General features: G+C 46.6%; 1 protein-coding gene across 2 annotated transcripts; it reads left to right on the top strand.

The window, feature by feature from the left end:
• The first annotated feature begins 500 nt into the window (after positions 1–500).
• On the top strand, positions 501–13,715 carry LOC119941365 (baculoviral IAP repeat-containing protein 2-like). 2 transcript variants are annotated; one of them, XM_038761772.1, is made up of 10 exons: positions 501–604; positions 2,521–2,610; positions 4,868–6,428; positions 6,821–6,920; positions 8,813–8,891; positions 9,992–10,040; positions 10,583–10,825; positions 12,332–12,586; positions 12,828–12,869; positions 13,053–13,715. In XM_038761772.1, the coding sequence occupies exons 3-10, from the start codon at positions 5,567–5,569 to the stop codon at positions 13,244–13,246; spliced, it is 1,824 nt and encodes a 607-aa protein (XP_038617700.1). In that variant the 5' UTR covers positions 501–604; positions 2,521–2,610; positions 4,868–5,566; the 3' UTR covers positions 13,247–13,715. The 2 variants fall into 2 exon arrangements, with proteins under 2 accessions (XP_038617700.1, XP_038617699.1); XM_038761771.1 differs by having other exon boundaries at positions 4,192–6,428.
• The last annotated feature ends 1,148 nt before the right edge of the window (positions 13,716–14,863 follow it).

The following is a 14,863-nucleotide window of genomic DNA, read 5'->3' as shown; positions in this document are numbered from 1 at the left end:
ATAAGTATGAATTAGAGAAGCAGCGTGGCTCAGTGGAAAGAGCCCGGGCTTCGGAGTCAGAGGTCATGGGTTCGAATCCCGGCTCCACCACGAGTCTGCTGTGTGACCTTGGGCAAGTCACTTCACTTCTCTGAGCCTCAGTGACCTCATTTGTAAAAATGGGGATTAAGACTGTGAGCCCCACGTGGGACAACTTGATCACCTTGTATCCCCCCCAAGCGCTTAGAACAGTGCTTTGCACATAGTAAGCGCTTAACAAATGCCATCATTATTATTATTATGAATGAATGAATGCACGACCGTTGAGTAGTGCGCAGGCGCGGCCGCGTTTGGGGGGGGGGGGCGCCCCGCCGGGTGGCGCCCCGCCGGGTGGCGCATGCGCAATAGGCCCGGGTGGGGACTTTCCTGGGGCGCGGTGAGCGGGGCCGGGCCTGCCCCGGGCCCATCGGTCGGTCCTTCCTCCTTCCCTCCCTCCCCCCGTCCCTCCCTCCCTCCCCGACCTCCCCATGCCTCGGGGCTCCTTTATAGAGCTCACCCGAGCCGGGGGGACCCTCCTACAGGAGCCCCGACCCCTGTCCTCGGGCCAGGACCAGCCGCCGCACCGGTGAGTAATCATCAAATCATCAAACCATCATCATAAATGTATTTGTTAAGCGCTTACTATGTGCGAAGCACTGTTCTAGTCGCCGGGGGGAGGATACCGGCTAATCAGGTGGGCCCACTTGGGGCTCCCAGTCTTCCTCCCCATGTTAGTAATAATGACAGTGGTACTTGTTAAGCGCTTACTTTGCAAAGCACTGTTCTAAGCGCTGGGGGAGGATGCAGTCAATCAGTCGTATTTATTGAGCGCTTACTGTGTGCAGGATACAATCAATCAGTCGTATTTAGTGAGCGCTTACTGTGTGCGGAGCACTGTACTAAGCGCTTGGGAAGTCCAAGTTGGCAACGTATAGAGACGGTCCCTACCCAACAGCGGGCTCACCGTCTAAAAGGGGGAGACAGAGAACAAAACCAAACATACTGACAAAATAAAATCAGTAGAATAGATATGTATAAGTAAGATCAATCAATCGTATTTATTGAGCGCTTACTGTGGGCAGAGCACTGTACTAAGCGCTTGGGAAGTCCAAGTTGGCAACATATGTTGGTATGTTTGGTTTTGTTCTCTGTCTCCCCCTTTTAGACTGTGAGCCCACTGTTGGGTAGGGACTGTCTCTATGTGTTGCCAATTTGTACTTCCCAAGCGCTTAGTACAGTGCTCTGCACATAGTAAGCGCTCAATAAATACGATTGATTGATTGATAGAGACGGTCCCTACCCAACAGTGGGCTCACAGTCTAAAAGGTGATCAAGTTGTCCCACTTGGGGCTCGCAGTCTTCATCCCCATGTTAGTAATAATAATAATGATAATGGTATTTATTAAGCAGCGCTTACTATGGGCAAAGCACTGTTCTAAGCGCTGGGGGAGGTTACAATCAATCAGTCGTAGTTATTGAGCGCTTACTGTGTGCAGAGTACTGTACTAAGCGCTTGGGAAGTCCAAGTTGGCAACGTGTAGAGACGGTCCCTACCCAACAGCGGGCTCACCGTCTAAAAGGGGGAGACAGAGAACAAAACCAAACATACTGACAAAATAAAATCAATAGAATAGATATGTATAAGTAAGATCAATCAATCGTATTTATGGAGCGCTTACTGTGTGCAGAGCACTGTACTAAGCGCTTGGGAAGTACAAGTTGGCAACGTATAGAGGCGGTCCGTACCCAACAGCGGGCTCACCATCTAAAAGGGGGAGACTGAGAACAAAACCAAACATACTGACAAAATAAAATCAGTAGAATAGATATGTATAAGTAAGATCAATCAATCGTATTTATGTAGCGCTTACTGTGTGCAGAGCACTGTACTAAGTGCTTGGGAAGTACAAGTTGGCAACATATAGAAACAGTCCCTACCCAACAGTGGGCTCACAGTCTAAAAGGTGATCAAGTTGTCCCACTTGGGGCTCACAGTCTTCATCCCCATGTTAGTAATAATAATAATGATAATGGTATTTATTAAGTGCTTCCTATGGGCAAAGCACTGTTCTAAGCGCTGGGGGAGGTTACAATCAATCAATCAATCGTATTTATTGAGCGCTTACTGTGTGCAGAGCACTGTACTAAGCGCTTGGGAAGTACAAGTTTGCTCCAGATACCGCAGAGGAAGCAACATAGACGGAACAGTCTTCCTTTTTGAACCCTCACCCCCCCCCCCAGCCCTCCAGCTGTGCAGAGCATCACCCCTTCCTCAGTCAGGGCTGTGAGGTGGGTGAGGAGGCAGAGGGGTGGACTCGCTCCACGCTCAGCCCCCTACCCAGACTCAGGCGGGGGAAGTCCCTTAGTAGCAGGACCAGATGTCCAGAAAGCCCAGAAGAAAACCAGGGACTTGTGGCCGGGCCCCTGGCCTTTCTGTAGGCGGGGGAAGACCAAGAACCAAGCTGACTGTCTCTTATAACCACTTCTTCTCCTCCTCTTCAGGTCAGGCCGAGCAGGGGATAAGGTTAGCAGTTGCACCGGCTCGGATCTGCTTCCTACCACTGCCTCCCCTTAGACAGTAAACTCCTACCGGTAAGGGATCGTGTCTGTTGTGCCCTGTCATTCATTCGTTCAGTCAGTCGTATTTATTGAGCACTTACTGTGTGCAGAGCACTGTACTAAGTGCTTGGAAAGTACAAGTCTGCAACATAGACAGATGGTTCCGACCCAACAACAGTCTCACAGTCTAGAAGGGGGAGACAGACGGCAAAACAGAACATGTAGAAAGGTGTCAAAATCATCAGAACAAATAGAATTATAGCTATATGCACATCATTAACAAAATAAGTAGAATAGTCTTGTCGTCCTCTGCCAAGCCCTTGGTAGAGTGCTCTCGACATGGAAAGCGCCTGACACAGACCGCCGGTTGATTGATCTGGAGAGGCTGCGGATTGGGGAGGACCCAAACTTTATAAATTTTGACACGGGGTGTCACTCTCAGGTTGAGGGCGGGTCTGTTGGGGTCTGATATCAGATAGCAGCAGCCTCCGGGAGACACCCTCCAACTCACCCCCGGAGAAGCAGTGAAGCCTAGTGGCAAGAGCAGGGGCTTGGGAGGCAGAGGTTGTGGGTTCTAACCCCGGCTCTACCACTTGTCAGCCGTGTGACTTTGGGCAAGCCACTTTTCTAGGCCTCGGTCACCTCATCTGTAAAATGGGGATTGAGACTGTCAGCTCCGTGTGGGACAGGGACTGTGTCCAGCCTGATGAACTTGGATCTATCCCAGCCCTTAGTGCTTGACACATAGTAAGTGCTTAACAAATACCATTATTATTATTATTCTCCTGGCACTTGGGAAAGCACAGGGGAGAACTGTCCTACTCATTGCCACTCGTGAGGTTTCCCTTATAGGCCCTTCTCCACCTGGTGAATTGCTGGGAGTAACCAGCAGTGGTTGCAGTGGGAGCAGACTCAGGACCAGACTGTGACAAGGGCATCAGCTGTGCCGCTGCAGGGGGAACTCTGGTTTTCTTCAGATTTTAGACCCCCTTCAGGTCTGTGCCTCTGCCTCTGGGTGACTCAGCTAAACCACAGAGACTTGACACAGCTAAACCACACAGACTTATCTTTTGTCTTTCCGAATTTGCCTCACTGAGCAAACTTTTGGGCCTTATCTGCTTTTAAGAGTTGTTAAGCCCCATGTTATCATTATGGGGTACCATTTTATGGTATTTGTTAAGCACTTACTGTGAGCCAGCCCTGTACTAAGCACTGGGGTAGATAGAAGATAATCAGGTTGGAAACATGGGACTCACAGTCTTAATCCCCATTTTACAGATGAGGCCCAGAGAAGTCAAGTGACTTGCGCACAGCAGACAAATGGTGGAGCGGGAATTAGAACCTAGATCCTCTGTCTTCTGGGCCTATGCTTTTTCCACAGGATCACACTGCTTCCCAATACACATTGTCAGCAGAAGTATTTTATTGTTTCTGATTGGTCCAGTGACCTCTCTGCCTGGAAACATATTTGACAGTTGGGTGGAAGTTAGTTGCAGTCTCTTGGGAGTTTCCGCTTTTTGACTCTTCTGGTTCTTACAGAAAATGTCCAAGTTTTTGTCTCTGGTGTCCTTATCTAAAACTCTCTTTCTGTGGCTTTTTTCCCCCCCTCTACAGATTTTACCAGAATCTTTCTACTTGTAGATCTTTTCAGTTTCTTCTGTAGACCAACACATCACAATATGGCGACTTAAACCCCCCAAAGGGACAGAGTCTTAACTCTGGGAGGTAGTTTTGTGCACAAGAAATTAAGTAAATGACAAATGATTGGTTCAGACAGTGTTGTTTACTTTTCAAACATGGTCCTAAGATGTTTCTCAGTTGAGCACCGTGGAGATACAGTGGTGTTTCCTAACATTAGAACATTTTATATGTGTTGTAGCTATTCAGTTTTTTGCAAGCAACCTGGATAAGATTGGGAACCTAAATTTCATTTTTATGGGTAGTAACGTGGCAGTATCCTTCTAGAGATCTCAGATGACCTCTATCCAAGTATGAGTATCATTCTTATTCCAGCTCTTCATGCCTCTGGGACCAGAAACACCAAGTCTTGGTAGCCAGAGATGAAGCAAGAGAGATGACTTTAGGTGAATCTGATAACATTCAAAATTATCTTTGAAGAACTTTTAATTTGCTCAAAAACACAGGCTACTCTCAATTAGGCGTCTTATGGTGGGAAAGTGATGCCAGATTTAAGTTTCAATTTTTTTATTTTAAGATTTTCTTACTGCTTTTGTGTTTTTTTTGGAGGGGAAAGATAAGCAACTTATGTGATCCCTCTCTTTGCTTGTAGGAGAGAAACCCACAAAACCTCAGGAACATTGGGGTGTTCTGCAGTAGGAACGTGTCTTCCTCTTTTGAGGCCAGTTTCTACATTTTCCCAGTAGCCAAATTTCGCAACTCTTCTCCAAAAACAAATAAGTATGAAATGTAGGAAAGCGTAAGATTCTTGGAACGTATTGGCTGGAACTGCCAGAAGAATAAGCTACTCTGTGTGGGTAATTCAGGTACTTGTAGAAATGCAACAACTCTTTCAGGCCATAGGATGTCACCAGGCGCTTCTCATTCTGCAGGGAATGCTGTCCACCCGCTTCTGTTAAGACTGAGGTGCGTTTTAACGGGGCACCTGTGGGCCTGAAATAGTTGTTGCACCTCTGAAACTGTCTGAATTACCCAATGGCCTCCCCCAGTAGCCTGAAAGAGTTATCATCCCTCTGTCTGTGCTGCTGTAGGTAGCCCAGCTGGCTAGCTGGCCAGCAAGATTGATGTACCCCCTCAATCCTGCTGGGAAAAGCCTGTCAGCCCAGTGAGATCAGACTACTCAGAGGGGTTGGTGACTCTTTCAGGCCACTGGGAGGCCAGGAAACAAACAAACAAAAATTATCTCCCAGGGTTTTAGCCTGGTTCTGACTAAAATTACAAACCGTGCACAAAACTACCTCCCAGGGGGAGACTTGTCCCCTATCCCCCGTCCCCCACCAAATATCTCATTATGAACATAGTCGCAAATAGCACGTTTTTGTCCGATCTGATGAATGGCAACAATGGGTACGAACTGAAGTACGACTTCTCGTGTGAGCTGTTCAGGATGTCAACTTACTCCACCTTTCCGACCAACGTGCCCGTGTCAGAGAGGAGCCTCGCCCGGGCTGGATTTTACTACACGGGAGCGAGCGACAAGGTCAAATGCTTCAGCTGCGGCCTGATGCTAGACAACTGGAAACCCGGAGACAGCGCGATCGAGAAACACAAGCAGCTGTATCCCAGCTGCAGCTTCATTCAGAACTTGCTCCAGACGCACAACCCGGGGGCCTCGTCCTATTCTGCTTTTTGTTCTCCACCCCTGGGCAGTCTGTCGCCCACCGCGACCATCTCACCGAGCTTGGAGCCGAGTGGTTACTTCAGCGGGTCTTTCTCCAGTTTCCCCCTTGCCCCAGTGACCTCCAGAACCATCGAAGACCTGTCCCAGCTGAGACCCCACGTGGACAACTCTGCCATGAGCAGTGAAGAAGCCAGGTTCCGCACTTTCCAGTCGTGGCCGTTGTCCTTCCTGTCACCCTCTGCCCTGGCCAAAGCGGGCTTCTATTACACTGGCCCGGGGGACCGAGTAACCTGCTTCACCTGCGGGGGGAAGCTGAGCAACTGGGAACCGAAGGATGACGCCATGTCCGAACACCGGAGACACTTCCCCGGCTGCCCGTTTCTGGAGAGGCAGACACGGGACGCGTCCAGGTTCAACGTCTCCAATGCGAGCATGCAGACCCATGCCGCTCGGGTGAAAACTTTCCTCAACTGGCCGGCCAGGATCCCGGTGCAGCCGGAGCAGCTCGCCAGCGCTGGCTTTTATTACGTAGGTAAGAACCACTCGTCTAATAACTGTGGCATTTGTTAAGCGCTTACTAAGTGCCAGGCACTGTACTAAGCCCTGTGGGGGGATACAAGCCAATTGGGTTGGACACGGTCCCTGTCCCACATGGGCTCACAGTCTCAATCCCCATTTTACAGATGAGGTAAAGTGAGGCCCAGAGATGTGACGTGACTTGCCCAAGGTCACACAGCAGATGAGTGGTGGAGCCGGGATTAGAACCCGTGACCTTCTTGGCTCCCAGGCCTGTGCTTTGTCCACTAAGCCATGCCACATCCAGGCGAAGCGTCTGCCCTTCAGTTTTACCTAGTCGCTCTGGGGCTGCGGATTGTACCTCGAGCCTGACAAACTTTCTCTCGGGGGCGATTTTGGATTTTCTAGGCCGCAACGACGACGTGAAGTGCTTCTGCTGTGACGGTGGCCTGAGATGTTGGGAGTCAGGAGACGACCCGTGGATCGAGCATGCAAAATGGTTTCCGAGGTAATTGCGGCCCCGCGAGCACTTCTTCGTAAAAATGCTTCATCCGCAAGAGGTTCGTTCATTCAGTCGTATTTATTGAGCGCTTACTGTGTGCAGAGCACTGTACTAAGTGCTTGGGAGAGTACGATATAACAATAAACAGAGACATTCCCTGCCCACAAGGAGCTTACAGCCTAGAGGACGGGCTTATTGTCTGGAGGACGAGCTCATTGGTAGGGTTAGAGGTCATTTTAACTGAAACCTTTAGTGTTTATGGCTCGGTTCTCCTAGAAAAGCCCCTGTTCTGACTAGACAGGTGGGATTACGTTCTGGGGAGGAGGCAGAGTCAAACGAGTCCACAAAAAATGGGCGATTTCATGGCTTGCCAAAGTCTGGAAGCTAATCTCCCACTGCCTGAGAGAAGCTGAGTCTTGGGTGGGTTCACTGAAAGGGCTGAATTTTTCTTCCAGGAAGTCATGTGGCCCACCTTCCATGCCCTGGTATTTTCCCTGCCATCGCCAATCAATCGGTCAATGGTATTTATTGAGCGCTTACTGTGTCCGGAGCACTGTACTAAGGCACTTGGGAGAGTCCAGTACAAGAGAGTTGGTAGAGTTGTTCCCTAACCACAGCGAGCTGACAGTCTAGAAAACTGTAACCCAGCCCAGAGCAGAGTAGTTACCAAAGCAGAGCACTATATCACTTTGGGAGTATGTTCCCCTTAGTTCTAGACCTCCGGTCTACTGGCCATCCCTGACAACTTCCAGTCTTTAGGAACTGACTGACTCCAACCATTGGCCTAATCTGCTCCTCCTCCCTGGGACGTTTTGCTCATTTTGATGCTTACTAGGGCCAGAAAAGAGGAGATGAAAGGAGGTGAAACTCATTTATGCTACTTGTTAGCGCCTTTAGTAGGAGGTTCACAGTGGACAGGTAAAGAGGTAGTTACTAAGTGAGGGCTTTGGACCATCTGTGGGTTTCAAAGCTAGGCTACCCCTCCATTGCTTTCTGGCATGAACTCTCCTGGTTTGATTAGCAAATCCAGTCAGGTAGAAATTCACTTGGGATGAGGGGATTGGCCAAGCCGGTTACCTGGACAGACCACTAAGTATAAGGGAGAAGCAGTGTGCTGTAGTGGATATTGCGTGGGCTTTGGAGTCAGAGGACCTGGGTTCAATCCCAACTCCACCACTTGTATGCTGTGTGACCACTTTACTTCTCTGTGCCTCAGTTTCCTCAGCTGTAACATAGGATTCAATACTTTTTTCTCCTTCCTACTTTGACTGGGACCTGATTATCTTGCATCTACCCAAGTGCTCAGTACAGTGCTTGGCCCATAGTAAGCACTTAACAAATACCGCAGATGTTATTATTAGACTGTAGACTGTAAGTTCATTGTGGCCAGGGAGTGTGTTTACCAACTCTGTTTTATTGTACTCTCCCAAGTGCTTAGTATAGAACTCTGCACATAGTGCTCAGTAAATATCATTGATTGATTTTTAAGGAAGTTGAGTTCTCTGGTCTTTGCACTGTGGAGTTCACATTTGCTTTCTAAGTTTTTTTTCAGGAAGAAATCAAAGTGAAAAGGGAGAAGGGGGAGGGAGGGCAGTGGGCAGGGGGAGAGACAGAGAGAGAGATAAAGAGTTATATGAAGGGGGAGGGACAAGACATCTTGCTACCCAGCCTTTTCTCCCCTTGATCCTCTCCCACTTTTTTCCTGACCACTTCAATGTTGCCTGGCTTTTTCATTCTCCTTATTGTTCCATTTACTCATTTAAATTGGACTTAGAAGATCCATATGTCACTGTGACTAAGACCGCTAGGTTTGTGTGTGAAAATATGTAGAACAATCCATAGGAAGAGAAATATTCTGTGAAATATCTGATTTAAAACTTTTTTTTCTGTTTGTTTAGGTGTGAATACATGATCCGCATGAAAGGACAGGAGTTTGTTAATCAGATACAGGCTAGATACCCTCATCTTCTTGAACAGGTAAATAATAATAACTGTATTTGTTAAGCGCTTACTGTGTGTCAAACACCGTACTAAGCGGTGGGGTAGATATAAGAAAATTGGGTCCCACACAGGACTCACAGTCTTAGTAGGAAAGAGAACAGATGTTGAATCTACATTTTTCAGATGAGAAAACTGAGGCATAGAGAAGTTCAGTGACTTGGCCAAGGTCACAGAGCAAGTAAGTGGCAGAGATGGGGTTAGAACTCAGGTCCTCTTGACTCTTTCCAGTAGTCCACACTGCTTCTCTAAACTTCCCAAACTTCTCAAAAATCAGGGATTGTGTCTTCCTCAATTGTTCCCACCCCAAGCACTTATTCTAATGCTGTACAGCCAGTCACTACTATTTGCCAATGGATAGTCATCAACATTGATTTGCTCTCCATTTTAAAAGTCCAGGTAATTTAGCCAAACTTTAGTTCTGTAAGAACATAGTTCTCAAAGAAAAGACTCGCAACAGAATCATGCTTCGCTTCTTATGATTCACGTTAGGGGTAACTGGAAGATATATTTTTTTTAAACTTGTACTTGTGCCCCATTGCATATGAATTCTCCAAATCAAGTTCTTAAAGTTTGGAGGGGTTTTGGGGATGATGGGGGCAGTGGAGAGGAGAGAAAGCAGACTGCATACTCGTGGTAGGGTTTCCCAAGGATTGTCATTACCTCCTACCACATCCTTCCTGGAAAAGCAACTAAATAAGTGGCCCAGTAGGTTTGTAGCAAGGCCGAATGTAGAGGTTTGTGGCTACGCCTTCCAGGACGTCTAACTCACTTAAATTGCTATGTGCAGTTTTCCTTCGGGGAGAATGACTTGTGTTTGGGGACACTATGGCTTCTGTAAACGCAATTTTGCCTGGGAAGTTTCCAACTTTTCCTTGCCTTCCAGAAACTAGGGAAAAGGGCACAGACTCATAGGCTGAGAGTAGGAGGAGTGGCTAGAAATGAGATTTGAATCTTTCTAAATGATGAGAATTTGGCCAAAGGGTGTTCACTGAGATGACCGTATAAGTGTAAAAGTGTCGCTCTTTCCAGACTGAATCGAGCATTGCTGTTAACCTTGTGATCTTTTCGTTCCCCAGCTGTTGTCAACTTCAGATACCCCTGTGGATGAAAGCGCCAATCCACCAAGTATGTATGATCGATGTTCGAAGAATGCAAAGCATGCAATTAAATGGGTTGCTCGGATCGCTGCAAAAATATACAGAGCCTATTAGGTCCAGAAGAGTAATAAAGGGCACTAGTGCAAGGACTGAAATCGGTCAGTCGGTCCTATTTATTGAGCGCTTAATGTGTGCGGAGCACTGTACTAAGCTCTGGGAAGAGTACAATACAACAATAAACAGACACATTCCCTGCCCACAACGAGTTTACTACAGTCTAGGGACGGTAATCTGAAATCTTGCCCTTGCCTTGCATTCACGTAAACTGTTTAGCTGCACATACTTTGGGGATATGGCGGTAAAGATTTTTTCCATCTGTTCTTCCTTAGTTAAAACCTCATCTAAACCCTATTTAAAATTGGGCCTATTTCATGTTCCTATGTATCATGTGATCTAGCTTGGCTTGTGTGGTGCAAATACTGAAAGCATCTTTGCTCATTGAAATCACTGTCGAGTTTTCCTAAGTTACTTAAACATTATTTTATTTTTCTTTTCCTTGCTTTCAAATAGTTATTCATTTTGGTCCTGGAGAAAATCCTTCTGAAGATGCCATCATGATGAGCAACCCTGTAGTTAAAGCCGCTTTGGAAATGGGCTTCAGTAGAAGACTCGTGAAACAGACCGTTCAGAGTAAAATCCTAACCACGGGAGAAAATTACAAGACAGTCAATGACCTTGTGTCAGACCTACTTAATGCAGAAGATGAAACAAGGGAAGAGGAAAAGGAGAGACAGAACGAGGAAATGGCATCAGGTATGTTCGGCGGGCTACCCTCTGTACACGGCTGTGGGTTCGCCTGTTTCGGGAGGCTTGGTTGCTGAAGCTAGGATGGGAACCCAGGTCAGCGGTGCCATGCCTGTTAACTTGCCTAATGCCATATCCAAATGGGTGCCAGTGCCCAGATCCCCATGACCAGTCTGTGGGGGCAACCAGGTCAGGTCCGGAGCTGCACTGAATATTGCCCCACCCTCTCCCCATCGTTCCCCTCAGTGCCCCGTAACCGGAGGAGGTGATGTAGGTGGGAGGAGGCCTCCTTCTCCCCCCTCCATCCCCCGCCGCCTTACCTCTTTCCCTTCCTCACAGCACCTGTATATATGTATATATGTTTGTATGTATTTATTACTCTATTTATTTTACTTGTACATATCTATTCTATTTATTTTATTTTGTTAATCTGTTTTGTTTTGTTCTATGTCTCCCCCTTCTAGACTGTGAGCCCACTGTTGGGTTGGGGCCGTCTCTATATGTTGCCAACTTGTACTTCCCAAGTGCTTAGTACAGTGCTGTGCACACAGTAAGCGCTCAATAAATACGATTGATTGATAGATTGAGAAGTGGAGGGCTGTGGCCCGTCCTTCTCTTCCCGCCTCAGCCCAAGGATCCTCTTGTCTTACACCACAGAGGGGTTCCATTGCAGGATTGGTGCGGGGGAGGCCGTCCCGACCACGATGGAAGCCTGCCATCGTAACCACAGTTTTCTGGGCTCTTCTTCACTTGAAAAATACCAGAAGTTAGAGGAGTGAAACTCCCCTCTTCCTACCGCCTTTTGCGTTCTTTTCACTCGTAGCCTTCGGGTACACACAGTTCTACTGTGAAAGACAGAGTGGTCTGAGTGGAAAGAGCCCAGGCTTGGAAGGCAGAGACCTGGCTTTTAGTCCTGGCTCTGCCATTTGCCTGCTGTGTGACCTTGGGCAAGTCACTTAACCTCTCTGCCTCAGTTTCTTCACCTGCAAAATGGAGATTAAATATCTGTTCTCCATCCCTCTCAGACTGTAGTCCCAGTGTGGGACAGGAACTTGTCCCATCTGATTATTTGGTATCACTTCAGCGCTTAGTACAGCGTGGCTAAGTGGAAAGAGCATAGGCTTTGGAGTCAGAGGTCATGGATTCCAATCCTGGCTCCGCCAACTGTCAGCTGTGTGACTCTGGGCAAGTCACTTAACTTCTCTGTGCCTCAGTTACTTTATCTGTGAAATGGGGATTAAAACTGTGAGCCCCGTGGGACAACCTGATCACCTTGTAACCTCCCCAGTGCTTAGAACAGTGCTTTGCACATAGTGCTTAACAAATATCATTATTATTATTACATTGTTTAAGTACTATTATTATTGCTAGTAATAATAGTGTAAGGTGAAAATTATAATGAAACAAAATCCCTCTTTAGAGGGTTTTTATTTTATGTGTGTACATTTAGCTGGTTGGGTTTTTGGGAAAGGAACATAACATTTTAAATCCATTTTTCCCTCCTCTTCAACCAAGATGACTTGTCGTTAATCCGGAAGAATAGAATGGCTCTCTTTCAACATTTGACCAGCGTGCTTCCTATCCTGGATAGTCTGCTATCGGCCAGTGTGATAAGTGAGCAGGAACGGGATGTCATTAAGCAAAAGACTCAGACATCTCTGCAAGCAAGAGAACTGATTGATACAATTTTAGTCAAAGGAAATGCTGCCGCCAACATATTCAAGAACTGTTTGAAAGAAAATGATTGCGTCTTGTACAAGAATTTGTTTGGTGAGTTTATGGGCTGGGATTAAGATCGAAACTTTATGAATTTTGTACTTTATGGTCGTAATTAATTTCAATAATGGAAAAAAAATGCAGTCAGGTTTCACCTTTGCTGCAGCCTAGAGAACTACTTATCTGGGTGATACAGCTAAATAGAATGAAGTGAATTTACAGTGTTAGGGCTGGTTATAATTTCTTCTAAAACCTGTATCTGGTGAGGTAACATTTTCTTTATTTCTTTTTCCAGTGGAAAAAAACATGAAGTATATTCCAACCGAAGATGTTTCAGGTAAAAAAAAAAAAAAAAGTGCCTATTAACACTGAAAAGCTAGAGCGATTTTACATTTTCAGGCTTTATTAAACCTTAAGTTTCATAGTTATTTTCTGGAGTCCAGGTTTGTGGTTTGTTCTTTCTTTGAACTAGAAGGGTAAGCACATTTTATTTAGGAAAACTCTCCTTTTGTCTCTCTAGGCCTGCCAATGGAAGAACAATTGAGGAGGTTACAGGAAGAAAGAACTTGTAAAGTTTGCATGGACAAAGAGGTTTCTATTGTATTTATTCCTTGCGGCCATTTAGTGGTATGCAAAGAGTGTGCTCCTTCTTTAAGAAAGTGCCCTATCTGTAGGGGCACCATCAAGGGTACAGTGCGGACGTTTCTTTCTTGAATGGAATCTATCTGCTTGCCTGGACTACTGAAAAGTGTTTAAACTTGCTTTTCTAGAGAGAAAAGAAAAGGCCTTTCTAGCTCTTTGATCATTAGCAGGTCGTCTTTCTCTCACTAACTAGCCATCCAGCTTTGTAGAACAGGGAAAGTGGAAAGCTTGCATGTGGGTATGAAAGTGAACAGTTGTGGAACGTGGAAGCATTTGAGTTGTGCATAACTTTTAAAGTTAATATATTTGTATGTTCATTAAAGTCACAGTTTTTGTTGAGTTAGTATTTATGAAAGCTCCTGAGTGCTCTAGAGATAGTTTGTCCAGGACTGGAAACCTGGAACTTTAGAATCGATTATTGTCATGGCGCCTATTTCCTGTCAGTGCCTTAAATAATTCAGGTAACTATCCTCTCTTTCTGAAACTATGGTGATAATATAGAAGTTTATGTGAAATAATAAATGCTCAAAACAAAAGTCGACCAGAAACGTATCTTTATTTCTATGGAGAATATGTGTGTGGTTCAGGCGGTTTCGCCCTGAAGTTCTTTCACCTTCGACTTTAGTCGTTCCTCATGGCCCGTTTTTAGCGTGGCGGCTAGTGAGTCCATCCAACTGCAGGAGAGGGGCCGCTGGGTGGGTAGCGGGTTTAGCGTCCGTGGTGGGACTTGGGGCTGAGGGCATCTACGTGGCAGGGGAGGTGGAGGAAGGGAAGAGTTGGAGGAGGAGAAGAGGGAAAAGGACCTTGGATGGGAGGTCCCAGCAGTGGAGCAGACAGGGAGGGTGGGATAATGGTTTGAGCAACAGTGGTTGATAGTATCTGGGGCTTCACAAGCTACCGTCCGGCAGGTCGAATGTGAGCGATGGACATTTGAGCTGCGCTTATTCCACGCATCCGGCACAGCCCGGGAGACCCAAGGCTAGAAACTCCCAACGATGGCTCACATGATTTCCTGCTGGCGATCTAGTCACACTTTTAAATCTTCCCCAGCCAGGCCTGTTCCTTCCTCTCTGCTTTCTGCCCCTTGTTTTCTGATGTTTTTTGCTGCTCATCCTGGTATCACAGTGGGCCATAAATGTATGTTTATCTTTTGAGCTGAACTTGATCTTTCCAAGCCCCTTCATTGCAGTCACAGCAGGAAACAAGTGAATGGATGAATGGATGGATGGATGGATGGATGGAAGAGAAGCAGCGTGGCTCAGTGGAAAGGGCCTGGGCTTTGGAGTCAGAGGTCATGTGTTCAAATCCCGGCCCCACCACTTGTCAGCTGTGTGACTTTGGGCAAGTCACTTCACTTCTCTGGGCCTCAGTTACCTCATCTGTAAAATGGGGATGAAGACTGTGAGACCCCGTGGGACAACCTGATCACCTTGTAACCTCCCTAGTGCTTAGAACAGTGCTTTGCACATAGCACTTAATAAATGCTATCATTATTATTATTATTATTATTATTATTATTAAACAATAGGAATTGACATTTTTGCCAGCTCCTTTTGAGGCTTTCTCACTACACAGCCCCCTTTTGGGTGGACCCAATCTTCCATTCCCTGGTAAAGGAGCTCTTTTTCTGTACCTTTTAGTCCTTTCTTTACTTTACCTAAGTCCCTGTTCATTCCCTAAGTCCTCATT

This window comes from Tachyglossus aculeatus, chromosome 20 (genome assembly GCF_015852505.1).
Source record: "Tachyglossus aculeatus isolate mTacAcu1 chromosome 20, mTacAcu1.pri, whole genome shotgun sequence".
Taxonomy (NCBI): Eukaryota; Metazoa; Chordata; class Mammalia; order Monotremata; family Tachyglossidae; genus Tachyglossus; species Tachyglossus aculeatus.
This window is presented reverse-complemented; position numbering and strand designations above follow the sequence as displayed.

Bases quoted from the DNA above. Each gene is read 5' to 3' on its own strand.
- LOC119941365 (XM_038761772.1), top strand. From the start codon at position 5,567: ATGAACATAGTCGCAAATAGCACGTTTTTGTCCGATCTGATGAATGGC. The intron at 8,892-9,991 runs GTAAATAATAAT...TTCGTTCCCCAG, and splicing joins ACCCTCATCTTCTTGAACAG to CTGTTGTCAACTTCAGATAC. The intron at 10,041-10,582 runs GTATGTATGATC...GCTTTCAAATAG, and splicing joins TGAAAGCGCCAATCCACCAA to TTATTCATTTTGGTCCTGGA.